This window comes from Natrix helvetica, assembly GCF_964273705.1.
Source record: "Natrix helvetica genome assembly, chromosome: 6".
NCBI lineage: Eukaryota > Metazoa > Chordata > Lepidosauria > Squamata > Natricidae > Natrix > Natrix helvetica.
The window spans coordinates 13,126,582-13,143,368 of NC_138553.1; the positions used below are offsets into that span (position 1 = coordinate 13,126,582).

At 44.4% G+C, this 16,787-nt stretch overlaps 1 protein-coding gene across 6 annotated transcripts in view; it reads right to left on the reverse strand.

The window, feature by feature from the left end:
- The window catches only part of CALD1 (caldesmon 1), a 231,077-nt gene that overhangs the window by 119,378 nt on the left and 94,912 nt on the right, over positions 1-16,787 (reverse strand). For 2 of the 6 annotated variants that reach the window (XM_081956904.1, XM_081956902.1), the window contains exons 1-2: positions 16,241-16,423; positions 15,408-15,516 (exon numbers count right to left, since the gene is read on the reverse strand). In XM_081956904.1, the coding sequence (XP_081813030.1) occupies positions 15,408-15,478 (71 nt within the window). In that variant the 5' untranslated portion in view covers positions 15,479-15,516; positions 16,241-16,423. Of the gene's footprint in view, positions 1-15,407; positions 15,517-16,240; positions 16,428-16,787 lie in introns of those variants that run through there. The other 4 variants (XM_081956907.1, XM_081956908.1, XM_081956906.1 and 1 more) reach the window with 4 other exon arrangements.

Genomic DNA, 16,787 nt, shown 5'->3' on the forward strand with positions numbered 1-16,787 from the left:
ATTTTGTGCATATACAACCGATGTGAATCCATGTCTTGCAATGAGGACCAAGCTCAACCTTTGAGTTTCTACACTCCAACAAGTCACTGCGAACACAATAAAAAAAAAAAAGAACGGCCAGAGTAAAAAAGAAGTGTTTGATTGAAAGAATCTCTCATTTCTGCCCTCCCCAGCCCCCAGGAGCACTCTGGAAGCCCCCTAAAGGCTCTGCATGGCCATTTTTGCAAAAGGGGGCAGCGTTTCAGGAGGCTGGAAATGCTGTATTCAGTGTATAAGACGCACCCAGATTTTCACCCTCTATTTGAGGGGAAAAGGTGTGTCTTATACTCCGAAAAATATGGTAGCCTTTTTTTTAATGGCTGTTGTGGAGTCCTTCCTGCTTTCTGAACTTGGCTGTTTTCTTGCTTTCGTTACCTAATTATTGTAAGTTTTCATGGCTTTTTCCTGGCAATTTTCATGCCAACCACACAACAGCTTGTTAAGCCATCTACCATAACACCAATATTTCAAACAGCTCAATGTACAAGTGAAATTAATCTTTTAGGCCCCGCATGCCTTATTTTACATTTTCTTGTTGAATGGCACTTGGTTGGCCATGGCAGCTATTTCAAAGATAACCTTCTTCACAGTTACTTTTGTTTTTTCAACTCCCTTGATTAGCCAGATGTCTGGCCTTAGATAACTGAACTATGTCTCCTGCTATTGTGTAGTGCAGGGGTGTCCAAACTTGGGAACTTTAAGACTTGTGGACTTCAACTCCCAGAAATCCCCAGCCAGCATGGCTGGCTGGGGAATTCTGGGAGTTGAAGTCCACAAGTCTTAAAGTTCCCAAGTTTGGACACCCCTGGTGTAGTGTAATAATAATAATATGCTAAACCTTGTATTTGCACTATGCTTATAACTCTTAACCCTTTCGACATTACAGTTGCTGCAATCAAAGCCAAAACGGAGGGATCTTTCATGAATCAAGATCATAACACTCGGACAGAAGACCATTAACTTTTTCTTCCTAGAAACAATTTTGAAAGAGTTCTTTTAAAAAAAAAAATCCAATAGAAATACCTAACACAAGAACAAATGTTTCCGTAAGTAAACTGGCCTTATTTTAACAACGTATGAGATGACATTTCCATCCAGGATCAGGGAGAGAAGGAAAGACAAGCCCATTTTCCCTCCATCTCATGGACTCCATCTGCCCAATATTCTTAATTTATTTTTTGTTACTAAAATAAACCCCCCACCTCATACCTCTCCAAAACCTACATCATCCTCCCTTATTCCCACTCTTTCTTCTACCATACTATACTGCCCAGGGGTTAATTCCCATAAAATCTTTCGGAAATGTAAGTAACATAAGTAAACTAGGAGGTATGGCCCAGATTTTTGTGGTCCCAGCATTCTTCTTAGTGACGACATCAATGAGTAATTGAACCCAGGTCCCTTCAACAGACAGCAGTTTGGGAGAGGAAAGATGGGGTTAAATAGATAAGCACTGCGTTTTCCTCATATTTATGGGCAAAGCAACTACAGACAAACTGAAATCCGAGACGCTTTCAATGCTGGGATTAATTTTGCAAAGTCTATTTAATTTTATAAATGTTTGTAAGGTTCTGGAGGAGGAGAGTATAAGGCCAAAGAATAGAAAATGAAAGGAATTGAATTGTGAATGGAATGAAGCGGAAATGAAGTAGGGGGCCAGCAATGAAGCCCAGGTAGTCCTCAACTTAGTTCATTTAGTGACCATTCATTTAGTGACCATTCAAAGTTACAACAGCACTGAAAAAAGTGACCTATCAGCGTATTTCATACTTATGACTGTTGCAACATCCCTATGGTGACATGATCAAAATTCAGATGCCTGGCAACTGACTCATATTTATGACGGTTGCGCTGTCCCAGGATCATGTGATCACCTTTTGCAACCTTCTGACGAGCAAAATCCATGGGGAAACTAGCTTCACTTAACAACCCTGTTATTAATTTAACAACTACAATGATTCACTTAACGGTGTCGAGAAAGTTTATAAAATGGGGCAAAAAATATAACAACACTTAGCCATAGAAACTTTGGGCTCAGTTATGCTCATAACCCCGAAACCTATTACAGTAACTTATGATAAGGTGACCAACCGTCCTCCTTTAGGGAGGACAGTCCTTCTTTTGTAAGTTCTGTCCTCCCTCGAAAAGTGTCCTCCTACATGTCCTCCTTTTTGATATTTGAAGACTAATCTGTTGCGCGTTATGTGACGTATTTTATTAAACAGTTTTTAATGGTGTTTTTTTTTTACTTCATCGCAAGTATATTGAACAGATATTGAATCTTGTGTTGAATTTTTATCTAAAGAAATGCTAGACATTAAAATAGATGACAATTGTCTCTTTGAAGAAATTAGAAGACTGAATGTATATTTAAATTCTGAAAAATTAATACAATGGGAAAATCAACATGTTGAAATTGATAAAAGATGGGTGGATATTTTCAGCCATTTCAAAAATGAACATATTCCATGCGAACATTTATTTATACTTGTTCAATTTACGTTGTGCTGCCCTGGAACTAATGCAGCAGTTGAAAGAGTTTTTTCAATTGCCAATGATTTTTCGACAAGTGAGAAATCGAGATTGAATGTTGATACTCTAGCTGCAGCACTTGCCGTAAAATTCAATATGAAGGATATTTCTTGTTCAGATATTTCCAATATATTGTTAGAAAATGATACATTGACAAAAAATATTAATTCAATGGAAAAGTATTCATTTAAATAATAATTAACAGGCATGTAAGCATAATTACAATATAAAATGTTGCAAATGTTTTTATTATGCATATATCATATTTTAGTGTATTATTGTTGCAATGAATAAAATATTTCTTTTATTTACGATATATTTTTTCCAATTTATTTGTCCTCCTTTTCATTGTAAAAAAGTTGGTCACCTTACTTATGACCATTTTTCACATTTACGACCATCGCAGCATCCCCATAATTATGTGACCAAAATTCAGATGCCTGGCAAGTGGCATGTACTTATGACTGTTGCAATCCCCTTTGTGACCTTCTGACAAGCAAAGACAATGTCAAGCGCAGGAAATCAGGAGCAGAATACATGGCCAAAGGCAGTTCAGATGAATATATAGCTTTATCGTATACTAAAGCCCTCTACAAGAATCTGATCTACTAACGGTCGAAGCGAGTTGGTTGTAGATAACAGTCAATGGAATCCAAGGTCGGCTGACTTCGATTTCTTGTGGGCACAAAGGGCTTCGGGACTGATGACGTGTTTGGTCCTTCCCTCAGACTCAGCCTGGTCATCTCTTACAGTCAATGGGGAAGCCAGATTCACTGAACAACCATGTTACTAACTTAACAATTGCAGTGATTCACTTAACGACTGGTTGTAAAATGAGGCAAAGCTCACTTAACAAGTGTCTTGCTCAATTGTGATTGTAAGTCAAGGGCTGCCTTTATTTTTAAAGCAAGTTATCAGCCATTTAGTTTTGGATTTCAACTGAATGTCTCTTTCCCCACGGCCTTGCCCTTTATTATTTAGACCTCAAGGAGCTGTATTGTCCTTAAACTCATTCATAATCATCATCAGATCAGCTTTCAGATACTTAACAATCCAAAATGCAAGCAACCTCTTTTTCAAACTCCAGCGTTAAGTCACTCCCTAAATCCTACCATTGGCTAAACGTCCCAGATGTACTGCAGCACTCCGGCCAAAATATTCCTACTTCAAAAAATTAAATTGCACTAGCTGAGATGTAGATATTAAACTACAGACCTAATCAGTTAACTGAAAGAAACTGCTGAACTCAGCAGAACGATCTTCTAAATAAATAAGACTTTGCATTTGGATAAAACTTCTGAGCCTCTGTCAACAGGTTATTAGTTCCTGAGACAGAAAGCAGAACATTTGTTTATCAGATCAAAGAAATATACAATCTTTCCTAATTTGGTAGTAACAGTAGCATAAAAGTGCCACTGTTCTCCATAGACCTGGGCAATTCAGAGATGTCTATCCGTGGTCATATTTATGACGAGGTGAAAAAATTATAGACCACCCCACAGCACAAGGCTGCATCAACAGAGGGATAGACTCAAGATCATGTGAAGTGTTAATACCACTTTATAATGCCTTGGTGAGGCCACACTTGGAATACTGCATTCAGTTCTGGTCGCCACGATGTAAAAAAGATGTGGAGACTCTAGAAAGAGTGCAGAGCAGAGCAACAAAGATGATTGGGGGACTGGAGACTAAAACATATGAAGAACGGTTGCAGGAACTGGGTATGTCTAGCTTAAGAGAAAGAAGGACTAGGGGAGACATGATAGCAGCCTTCCAATATCTCAGGGGTTGCCATAAAGAAGAGGGAGTCAAGCTATTCTCCAAGGCACCTGAGGGTAGAACAAGAAGCAATGGGTGGAAGCTAATCAAGGAGAGAAGCAACTTAGAACTGAGGAGAAATTTCCTGACAGTTAAAACAATTAATCAGTGGAACAGCTTGCCTCCAGAAGTTGTGAATGCCCCAACACTGGAAGTCTTTAAGAAGATGTTGGATAGCCATCTGTCTGAAACGGTATAGGGTTTCCTGCCTAGGCAGGGGGTTGGACTAGAAGACCTCCAAGGTCCCTTCCAACTCTACTATTGTATTGTATTGTATTGTATTACAAAGGAAACTATGTAAGATTCAAAGCTACGTTCCTTCTCCTTATATACCAAGAGAATACTGTTTAAATGGAAAATATATAACTTATAGTTGGACCAATCCAACCAACCCCAGACATGCAGACATGAAGTGTCCATCTTAGGCCCAGTACTCTGCAATATCTTCATAAATGACTTAGATGAGGGGATAGAAAGGGAACTCATCAAATTTGTAGAGGACACTAAGCTGGCAGGAATAGCCAACACCCCAGAAGACAAGCTCAGGATCCAAAAAGATCTGGACAGACTTGAACAATGGGCTCTACCCAATAAAATGTAATTTAATGTGGCGAAAAGCAAGGTTTTACGAGTTTTTCTTTTCCTAGGCAGGAAAAACCAAAGGTACAAGTAAAGATTAGGTGCAACCTGGCTCAAAAAACCTTGGAGTCCTAGTGAATGATCACTTAAACATGAGCTAGCAGTGTGCAGCTGCAGCCAAAAATGCAATCTTTGGTTGTATAAACAGTGGCATAGAATCAAAATCACGTGAAGTATTAGTACTGCTTTATAAATCCTCAGTAAGACCACACCTGGAATACTGCATCCGGTTTTGATCACTGCATTACAGAAACAATGTTGAGACTATGGAACAAGTGCAGAGAAGAGCAACTGAGATGATTAAAGGCCTGGAGACTAAAACGTATGAAGAACGGTTGCAGGAACTGGGTATGGCCAGTCTAGAGGAGGGGGAGGGGGAGAGACAAGGTGTGACATGATAGAGATATTCCAGTATTTGATGGGGCTGCCATAAAGAAGTCAACTTATTTTCCAAAGCACCAGAGGACAGGATAAGAAACAATGGATGGAAACTAATCAAGAAGAGAAGCAACCTGGAATTAATGAGAAACTTCCTAACAGTGAGAACAATTAACCAAGGGGAACGGCTTTCCTTCAGAGGTTATGGGTGCTTCATCACTGGAGGTTTTTTAAGAGACAATAGAGCCATTTATCTGAAATGGTATAGGGCAGTGATGGCTAACCTTTTTGCCATCGCGTGCCAAAAGCAGGGGGAGTAGGGGAGCGTCCTGCGTGGGCATTTCCACACCCATAATTCTACGTGCACGATCCCTCTACACATGCCCACATGACACACACACACACATGTGTGTGCGACCCCTTCCCTCCCCCTGCTTTTTACACTCGATGGACCCGTTTTTTGCCCTCCCCAGGCTCCAGAGGTTTTCTAGGAGACTGGGGAGGGTGAAAACAGCCTCCTCCACCTCCCCCAGACGCCCTCCGGAGAGCGAAAAACGGCCCTACGGGCAAACTGGAACTTCGGGAATTGACTTCCGGTTTGCCCGTAGGGCCATTTTTTCCCCTCTAGAGACTTCAGGGAAGCCTCCTGAAGTCTCCGCAGGGTGAAAAATGGCCCAACACGCAAACCAGAAGTCCATTCCCGAACTTCCAGTTTGCTGTAGGGCTGTTTTTTGTCCTTCCCTGAAGCCTCCAGAGGGCAAAAAATGGCCGAAAATGAAGGTCAAAGTCAGCTGGCCAGCGCACTGGAGCTGACAGGGCAACGCCTAACAAATGGCTCTGTGTGCCACAGGTGGCACGCGTGTCATAGGTTCGCTATCACGGGTATAGGGACTCCTGCTTGAGTAAGGGGTTGGACTAGAAGACCTCCAAGCTTCTTTCCAGCTCTGTCCTGATTGACATTGGATACGAAGAAAACTGTGGACATGTTTCATAATGGATGCTTGAGGATGTGCTTCTAAAAATAAAACTTCAATAAAACTTCATTAGCCAATGTTCCCAAACCTGGATCCCTGCCAAATGCATAGATTTCATTTCCCAGAATGGCCTAGCTAGCATGGTCCTTGTTAACAATGCTGGGAATGTCTACATACACAGCTTTAGAGGGGAATTTGGGAAGGCTGGTCTAAACAGCAACTGTCTCCAGTCTTTTTCTTTTTTTAATTCATTTGTTTAGGAAATCTCCAACCTCAACCTTGTTTTTGTCTCTGGCCAGTGGACGAGTGATCTGGGAATAGGGGATCTAGACACTATTCCCCTGTCATGGTCGGATCACTCACTTCTCCGGCTGGACTTCCCTGGTGCTACCCCCCGCCGCGAGGAGGCGGAACTGGAAGGTATTAGATGGTTCCGCCCCAAGCGCCTGATGGAACCGGATAGGTTCCAGACGGAACTTGGGCCACCTCCTGTGGACCTGACCCGCCCCCGAGTAGAGGACCTGGTAGTCGCATGGAATAGTGCGGCTACCGGGGCCCTAGACCGGGTGGCGCCTTTGCGGCCTCTCCTGCGGCGAAGAACCACCCTGGCACCTTGGTTCACCGAGGAGCTAAGGGTTATGAAACGCCACAAGAGACGCCTAGAGAGTCGTTGGAGATCCTCCCGTTCCGAATTTGACCGAGCACAGGCACGAGCCTATTTGAAGACGTACCTTGTGGCACTAAGAGCGGCCAAACGTCAACATTGCGCTGCTCTTATTGCGTCTGCAGATAACCGCCCTGCCGCCCTGTTTCGGGTGACCCGTTCCCTCTTGTTTGAGAGACCACGGGAAGCCCCTTTACAGGGCAGAGCAGAGGAGTTTGGGAATTATCTACAGGACAAAGTCGCTCAAATCCGGATGGGATGGACCCCTTTCAGTGGTTCAGTAGAGACGCCCGTTGCGAGTCTTGAGGGACCGCTTTGGGAGGAGTTTGACTCGGTTGCCATCGAGGATTTGGACAGGTTGCGTGGACGTCTGCGACCCACCACATGTTTATTGGACCCGTGTCCCTCCTGGCTTGTACTGGCATCCTGGGAGGTCACGCGTGACTGGCTCCTGGGCCTGGTGAACGCCTCGTTGGGTGAGGGGTCTCTACCGGCCGCCTTGAAAGAGGCGGTGGTGAGGCCCCTGCTCAAGAAGCCTTCCCTGGACCCAACAGACCTAGTCAATTATCGTCCAGTCTCCAACCTTCCTTTTTTAGCGAAGGTTGTAGAGAGTGTGGTAGCACAGCAGTTCCCACGTCACCTGGAGGAAAATGATTATCTAGACCCGCGCCAGTCCGGCTTCCGACCCGGGCACAGCACGGAGACGGCCTTGGTCGCATTGGTTGATGATCTCTGGAGGGCCAGAGATAGGGGTTGTTCCTCTATCCTGGTCCTATTAGATCTCTCGGCGGCGTTCGATACCATCGACCATGGTATCCTGTTGCACCGGCTAGAGGGGCTGGGAGTCAGAGGCACCGTTTTACGGTGGTTTGGCTCCTACCTCTCTGGTCGGACGCAACGTGTGTTGACAGGGGAGCAGAGTTCGACCCGGAGGCCACTCACATGTGGAGTGCCACAGGGATCGGTGCTCTCGCCTCTCCTGTTCAACACATATATGAAACCGCTGGGCGAGATCATCCGTGGTTTTGGAGTGGGATATCATCTGTATGCTGATGATACTCAGCTATACATTTCCACTCCGAACCACCCCAATGAGGCCATCGAAATGATGTCCCGGTGTCTGGAGGCCGTACGGGTCTGGATGGATGGCAACCGACTAAAACTCAACCCTTCCAAGACGGAGTGGCTGTGGCTTCCGGCCTCCCGGTTCAACCAGGTGCTTCCATCTCTGGCCATCGGGGGCGTCCAACTAGCCCCCATGGAACAGGTGCGCAATTTGGGCGTCCTCCTGGATACCCGGCTGTCCATGGATAACCATGTAACAGCCGTGGCAAGGGGGGCGTTCCATCAGGTTCGCCTGATGCGCCAATTGCGCCCCTTATTGGACCGGGATGCCCTACGCACAGTCACCCATGCGCTAGTGACGTCTCGCCTGGATTACTGCAATGCTCTCTACATGGGGCTTCCCTTGAGATGCACTCGGAGACTACAATTGGTCCAGAACGCGGCCGCGCGGGTGATTATGGGGAGGACTAGATACTCCCCTGTAACACCTCTCCTGCGCGAGCTGCACTGGCTGCCTGTGGTCTACCGAGTGCGTTTCAAGGTTTTGATTATGATCTTTAAAGCGCTCCATGGCACAGGGCCTAGTTATATGCAGGATCGCATCCTGCCCCACACATCCCTACGACCAATTCGCTCACACAGAGAGGGACTTCTCCGGGTGCCGTCCGCCAAACAGTGCCGGGGGGCGACACCCAGGAGCAGAGCCTTCTCTGTGATGGGCCCAGCCCTATGGAATGACCTCCCCCGTGACATCAGGATGATTTCCGATCTCCGCTCCTTCCGTGTACAGCTGAAGACCCACCTCTTTCAATTATCCGGCCTGGCTCAATCGCAATCGTAATTTTCCCATTCCTCCAAACTGTTTTTAAATTGTTCTTAAATATTAATTTTATTGGGTTTTTACAATTGGGGCATTTTAAAGCAGATTTTTAACTGTCTATTGATGTAATTTGCTTCCTCCTCCGTGTATGTAGGTGTGTTGTGTATGTATGTACGTTTGGTGTTGTTATATATGTTTCATGTTATATGCTCCATTGTACGCCGCCCCGAGTCCTACTTGGAAAGGGAGCGGCTAATAAATCCAAATTTATTATTATTATCAACAATCTGACAACTTGAGAATGGAATCTAGGGAACTATATGAGAAATCCCAGCATTTTCTGGGCTTTGCAGAAACATCGTGGAAGGCCAACCTACCCAGAAGACAGAAATGCAGTCTCTCTAGACAGAGTTTTAGCCTAGAGGGGAATAACTTTGAAGCATAGCTTTTTAAGTCCCTGCAAATATTTTCTTAAATGGTTATATAGGCTTACACTCATTTAAGGGGCTCTTTACATTGCCACTGTAAATCAGCAGATGAGAATGAGGGTCAGAGACAAAAAAAAAAGTTATTTAATGAAAAAGCCTTTCACCCATAACAGCAGCATTGGGAGGCTTCTGCTGGGGCATGGAAAATAAATCTTTTCGTTGAACAGTTGGGTGGTTTACATATGCCCTGAGGGGCTCTTGAGAAAGCATTCTAGACTTAGTTTCTCTCTCTCTCTCTCTCTCTCTCTCTCTCTCACATGCTGGCCATGTAACCGGGTGGGAGTGGCTTGCCGGCCATGTGACCAAGTGGGAGTGGCTTGCTGGCCATGTGACCAGTTGGGAGTGGCTTGCTGGCCATGTGACCGAGTGGGAGTGGCTTGCTGGCCATGTGACCGGGTGGGAGTGGCTTGCCGGCCATGTGACTGAGTGGGAGTGGCTTGCCAGCCATATGACTGAGTGGGAGTGGCTTGGCGCTTAGCAACCAAAATGTTGGCTCAGAAACTCTGGCACGCAAGTCTTAAAGCTGTCAAGTTACAAGACCCTCACACCCTTAACCCTTTAGAAAAAAAAAACCAGGGGTGTTCAAACTTGACAGCTTTAAGACTTGTGGACTTCAACTCCCAGAATTCCTCCTCTCGCTCCTCATCTTGATGACGTGCAGACGGAGGGGGGGGAGGGAGCTGGAACTGGTTCTAAACGGCACTGTAGATTTGTGGAACCTCTTCTATAGAAGAGGTTAGAACTGGCAGGAACCCACTCCTGGCATGCGCAAATTGCCCGGTTGGCTGAAATACAGGGAAGGAACGCAGACGGGCGGGTAGGCCTTCCAAAGCACTGTTCTGGTACGGTGCCTACTGCTCCCAGCAGGCACTGGTACGCCCATACTGGGGCCTACCTGCCAGAACCCACCACTGGGAGAACCCATATTTTACGTAAGAAGAATCAAATCCCCACCATTTCCAATTAGCCTTATTATTGGGGGAGGTCTTATTTTTGGGGAAACAGGGTATTGCAAGTTTAGTTTCCTTTATTGGTTTGCTGACCTATTTTTTTAAAAAATCTATGTCAAAATTTGCATGTGTCTAGAGTATTTTCTCCAAAATGCATTTTTGTTTGCAATATTTCCCAAAGTATAGATTGGCACAATTTTCTCTAAAAAAAAGTATGCTGGCACATGTTCCATATTCGTGCAGACTTTCCTTTAATAATGATTTGCTTTAACTAGCAAACCACCATTAATAAACCAGTAAAAATGCAGAACATTTCAAAACAGACCTAAGTTTGGTTTCATGTATTGGTCTGGAAGATAAATTAAGTTCAGTTTACATAAGTGCTTTATGGACAGGTAGGCAGGATATAAACCGAAATAACAATAATAACATTGTGATGTAAACAAATCTCTCTCTCGTACCAGCTGTAAAGTTTAGCAAAAGACATGACATGATGTCCTACCCTGGAGAAGAAGCTGTGTTGGTGTTCTGACTTAGGCTTCCCAAGAGCATGAAGCAAACTCCTTGTCCTGACAAAAAACCCTTTTATTAATTTACTGTGAATTCTGCTCATTCACATCCAACAAAGTCTTTCAAGGGAGGATTTACAGTCACAGACCTTATCTGGCATAGAGAGCTGACAGGCCGATATCTGCAAAACTTGGCAAGGAGTCTCGGAGAGTCACAAATCAATTAAGTGAACTAATGGTCTCCTGCAAGCTCCACTCCCCTTTCGCTCCTCTTTTATTTCCTCTGGGAGGGGCCATTCATCATCCACCTGTGGCCTTACTCCCAAGTCAACCCCTGTTCTTTAATTGTTCCCTTCGTCTGGCAACTCTGCGCATCCATACACTGGTAACAGACTCCAGCTGTTCGTCTGCCTCACCGATGTCTGACTTTGAAGGCAGCTGATAACTGGCATACGGCTCTGCCCCCCTCTCTGCCTCCGACACAGAGCCCTCATCAGAGCCTTTGTCAGACTCCAGGACTGGCCCATATTCGTCCCCAACCTCCTCACTGTCTGAATCTGCTGCCAGTTCCACTGGTCACTGGCGGGCCACAACAGTTGGATACATGCAGTAGAACAGGGTTGGGGAACTATGGCCCTTTTATGACTTGTGGACTTCAACTTGCTCAGTAATTCTGGGAGTTGAAGTCCACCAGTCATAAAAGGGCCATAGTTCCCCACCTCTGATAGTAGAAGGACATTTAACACAAGAATAACTAGACTGGTCATCCCGCTTATTATTCTAGACATCACCAAGAAAAGGACAAAAAGAAACATGAAAATAGCAAGAGTTCTGTATTGCTAATAACCGCTTTATGACTTTTTCCATTGACCAATGGTTCAAAGTTTGGCTAACGTTATTAAAGCCATGTTAAGGCATAATTGCTGTGTTCACAAAATATTATGACCAAAAATAAGCCATGTTATGGTTTACTCAGATATTCTGGCTTACAAACTATGCTAACCGAACTGCTGAATCTCCCAGAGCAAGCTGAACCACAAACCACCCAATCCTATTTTAGGCTAGTGGGCTGGGTAAATCCAGCTAACCCCATAACTTAAACTGTAGTTTGCAAATAACGAAAGAGATGGGGTTTTATCCATGGAACATTTTGGAAGTAGAAAGGTGTTAAGGTTTTAGCTGGCCTAGAAAGTACAATTTTATTGGGAAGCCCTCAGCCTCCTAGTTTCAAATATTTGGAGGTGAGCTATTTCTGCACTTTGATCGGCAGGAGAAGAAACAGGAAGGTTTGGAAATTGCTACATGCTCATTGCTTTACATGGTCCAGAAACGAATCTTAGATTAAATAGTAGATTTGAGCTCCAGTTGTGTAGGAGACGGTAGGGCAGAAACTGAGGATGGAGATGAAAAAAAAAGAAATCAGCTTAGAATCCCTACGTAGCCATAAGTGGACTAAGTCCATCCAGCCGCCTTGAATATTGTTGACCCTTATTTAATTCCAAGCAGCTGCTATCAATAGATGAGAAGATTCTTGGGCATAGATTATGTGGCAATAAATCGATTTAATTAGACCTTCAAATGTGGACCTGGCCTTTTGCACCTGACAGTTAGACTTTACTAGCATATTCTGAAGGGTAAGCCTATAGACCAGGGGTGAAATGCTACCGGTTTGGACCGGTTTGCCGGAACCAGTAGCAAAGATGCTAGCTATTTGCCCTAACCGGTAATTTTAAAAAATGCAACCGGTTCGGGCCAACCATTTTTTCTGATGATCAGTTGAGCCGCGCAATTTATATGTTAGAAAGCAGGATTTCCTGCTCTCCAGCTAATCTAAATCACATGGCACAGCAGATTCCCCCACCTCACTGTTTGCTTACCTCGCTGTTCACTTACTCGTTTGCCAGCCGTGCTCAGTAGCAGGCTCCGCCCACCTGCCCAGACATCATTATGATGTTCTGCGCATGCGGGGAAGGTCCTGCGCATGCGCAGAGGTAGCACATGCGAGCGAAGCAAGCATGCATGCTCACATTGGTGCCCCCCCCCGAAGTGCCTTCATCTCTCTTTCCACCGTATCTGTCTTGTCACTAATGTAGACCCTTCTCAGTTTTTCTTTTTCGTTTCCCTTTATGGCACCACCCGAGTCATGATGCTAGAACAACCGAAGCGACAGGGAATACATTATTCTTCCATCTCTACGTTCCTCTGTAAACTTATGAAGACTTTGCAACTAAGAAGAACCGATCCTTCCATTTCATAGCAGCTTTCTTACAGAGCAACGTTATTTAAAAAACAAAATAAGGCAAAGGAGGCTTTGCAGGAGGAGAGAAAGCAAGAGAAAAATCCTCTGCTCAATCTGGGCAGAAAGTAGACAATATAAGTGTGGAAAGGAGTATGAGCTTCTCTGGGGGAGGGTAGCTCATTGACTTAGATATTCGTTGAATCAACCACAAGATTATTTCAAAGAAGTACAAAAGGTGACCGCCAACTAGTACAGAATATACAATCTAGGGCAATGACTAGTCACAGGAGGGAGGAGGGGCTCCTCTCAGGCACTGCAATGGATCAGAGCTTCAGCTCCTACCAGATCTGAATGAAGCACTAGACTGAAGCCATTCTCAGTCTAGCTTGATCAACCATTTTGAATAAAAACTGATGCATTTGCGATGGGCTGGGAATGGGGGAAGATCAGTGGTAAAATCTAATCCCCCCCCCCAGTTTCTGTGGGCGTGGCTTGCTGGTGGGGCCATGTGACTGGGTGCGCATGGCCAATTTCAGCTATTTTTTTAGATTTTTTAAAGCATTTTTCCCCTGCCGGTTCGCACAGGGGGGAAAATGCTTTAAAAAGTGGGGGAGAAAGCTTCCAACGGTCACGTAGCTCAGCTGTGAGCCGCGCGATCATCAGAAGCTTTTTTTTTACTACCGGTTCGCAGAACCAAGGACAATCGTCCCTACCGGTTCAGCCGAACCGGGCCAAACCAGAAGGGTTTCACCCCTGGGGAAGATGCCATCCATCTCTGCACTTTGTTGTTGTTGTTGTTAGTTGTGAAGTCGTGTCTGACCCATTGCAACTCCACGGACAACATTCCTCCAGGCCTTCCTGCCCTCTACCATCCTCTGGAGTCCATTTAAGCTCACACCGACTGCTTTGGTGACTCCATCCAACCACCTCATTCTCTGTTATCCTGGTCTTCTTTGGCCCTCAATCTTTCCCAGCATTAGGCTCTTCTCCAGTGAGTCCTTCCTTCTCATTAGGCGGCCAAAAGTATTTTGGTATCTTCAGGATCTGGCCTTCTAGAGAGCAGTCTGCACGTAACAAGTGGCAAGTTGCTAGCCATGGGTCAAGCAGAAGAGGCAGATCTGTTCTCATTTCTAGACCAGTAGTTCTTCTGAACCCATTTCTCCAAGGGAACAACAGTAAGTGTTTGGAAAATTCCCCCAGGAACATCTCAGCTGCTTTTGGGGCCCTGATCCCTATACAGGTAGTATGTTGGGGGGAAAGCTCTGAACGAAGGAGAAAGGATTAAACAGTTCCTTTACCTAGACTCTTGCATAGGGGAATGCAGATGAGATACATCATCAAACAGATATCCTCAAAACCGGGGGCTTCCCTGAGAATCTCTGCTGGTTTGTCTTTGTCCTATATCTAATCTGTTAGAGACCCCAATGTTGAATTCCTTTAAATGAAAAACAAATACCAGCCAAACAAGCAATGCTTGGTTCTATGGGACTAAACCTGAGAGACTTCACTAAAATCAGACCTTGTCTGCATTAATAAAGAATAAACAATATTTAAAGGTAAAGGTAAAGGTTCCCCTCGCACATATGTGCTAGTCGTTCCTGACTCTAGGAGGCGGTGTTCATCTCTGTTTCAAAGCCAAAGAGCCAGCGTGTCCGAAGACGTCTCCGTGGTCATGTGGCCAGCATGACTAAACGCTGTTACCTTACCACCAAAGGTGGTCCCTATTTTTCTACTTTCATTTTTATGTGCTTTCAAACTGCTAGGTTGGCAGAAGCTGGGACAAGTAATGGGAGCTCACTCCGTTAAGTAGCACTAGGGATTTGAACTGCTGAACTGCTGACCTTTCTGATCGACAAGCTCAGCATCTTAGCCACTGAGCCACCGCGTCCCCTATTGGAACACATTAAAAGTGTTCAAAGCCTATCAAGCATCCTACATAATTATCCAACATAATCACGTCTACCTAATAGTGGTTAGACACTTTGAACTGGGCTGTTATCCGCTCCTCCTGCTCCCTTCTAATAAAACCAATAAACACTAAAGAAACTTCATATCTGCCCCTCTTCCAGTTCAGGAATTCCCTCCGAAGGCACAACTCAGGCCACACAAAATTTGCAGAAAGCCTTCACGAAGACACACCTTTAATGTTTTTTTTTTTTTGCAAACATCTGGACCAGGCAGTACGTTGTTTTCCACCTGGATTATTAAGTGGATGAAGCTTCAAAGTCAATGTTTTTTTTTAAAAATATATTAAAAAATCAGGCACAGTCAATGTTCTCAAATATTACCCACCTTTCTGTCTCCAGGCGCATTTCCTCCCGTTTTTGTCTCCTAAGTTCTCTGCGACGTTCAAAGTCGTCCATGATATATATTCAGCTGCAGATAAATCCCCCAAATCAGACTGAATTTGAGAAAGAGAGAGAAAGAGAAGGGGGGGGGGGAGTCAGAACTAGACATGGAAACGAATCATATCCAAGTATAGTCATGTTCATATCCACAGTTAAAAGGATTCTCCAAAATCACCAAACATTTTATTAAAGGTTTTTAGCAAGTTCCCCCTTTGGGAGTCGGCTCCCTCGCTGGAAATTAAAACAAAGCTGTAACATTTGATGAAAGAAGCAGATGGGGGTCTGTACATCTTAAAAGAACTATCTATGCTTCCTGGCATCTTCCTCCCACTATGCACGTTTAGCAAAAGAATAATGACAATTTTAAGCGAGAGGTGCACATTTGCCACTATGATAACTGGACGCACAAAGAAGGTTAATTTCACTGCAGCCTCAGGTTTACACCATGGCAGATGTCCAACAGTCAGAAAAGAATCCGTAACGGTCAAAAAACAGTTTTCCAACCACCCAATATTATCTTATACTTTAGCGCTACTTTCTTTGCTAAGCACAAAGCTAAAAGCATGCGTTTTGGAGAGGTTAAAAATGAAAAGTCTGCCGTCGGTAGGAACAAAAGAGGCAAATGGTTAAAATGCCACCGCTACCCCCTTAAAATTGTCACTTTAAATCCTCCTTTAAAAAAAAATTAAAACCAAGATTTGAGATACGCAGGGAAGGGTGGGGAGGAAAAAAAGAATTGGACAGATGGAAGCATCTGCAATTTAAAGCTGCACCTACCTTCTTCTTGTCAGGTTTTACTCCATAAAATACTTGCTCCTTTATAGCTCCTTCATGCGCAAAACCTTTTCAGGCTTTGGTTTATATCCTATCGAGACAAATATAGGAGAATTCTCCTGCAGGCCCACCAAGTACAAAATGACTACCAGAAAAGGGAAAGCTGTTCTCTTTTTTTGTCCCGGCTTTGTTTACAGAGCTGTCAGTGGTTAGTTAAACCCTGCCTGGAATCTAGCATTTAAGGCCTGCTCCAAGACCGTTTCCTGTGTTGAGCTAGAGGCCCTCAACTTCCTTTGGAATTCTAGCCTAGACTCTGCGCTCAGGGTGCTTTTTTCTTTCTTCCTTTTTTTTTTAAAGTAACTTTCCCCTCCTCCTTTCAAAATTTCCCAAGTTTTTATGGCAGTCCAAATTCAGGCATTTTAACAGCGGATTTAAACGGAGCAAACATGAGATGAACAGGTACTTGCTATAGTCTAAAGAAGCAAAAAAAGAAAAAGAATCCTGTGTTAGGGAACGCTTGTTTGCTGATTGTTAAGAGGTGTGTTTGTGT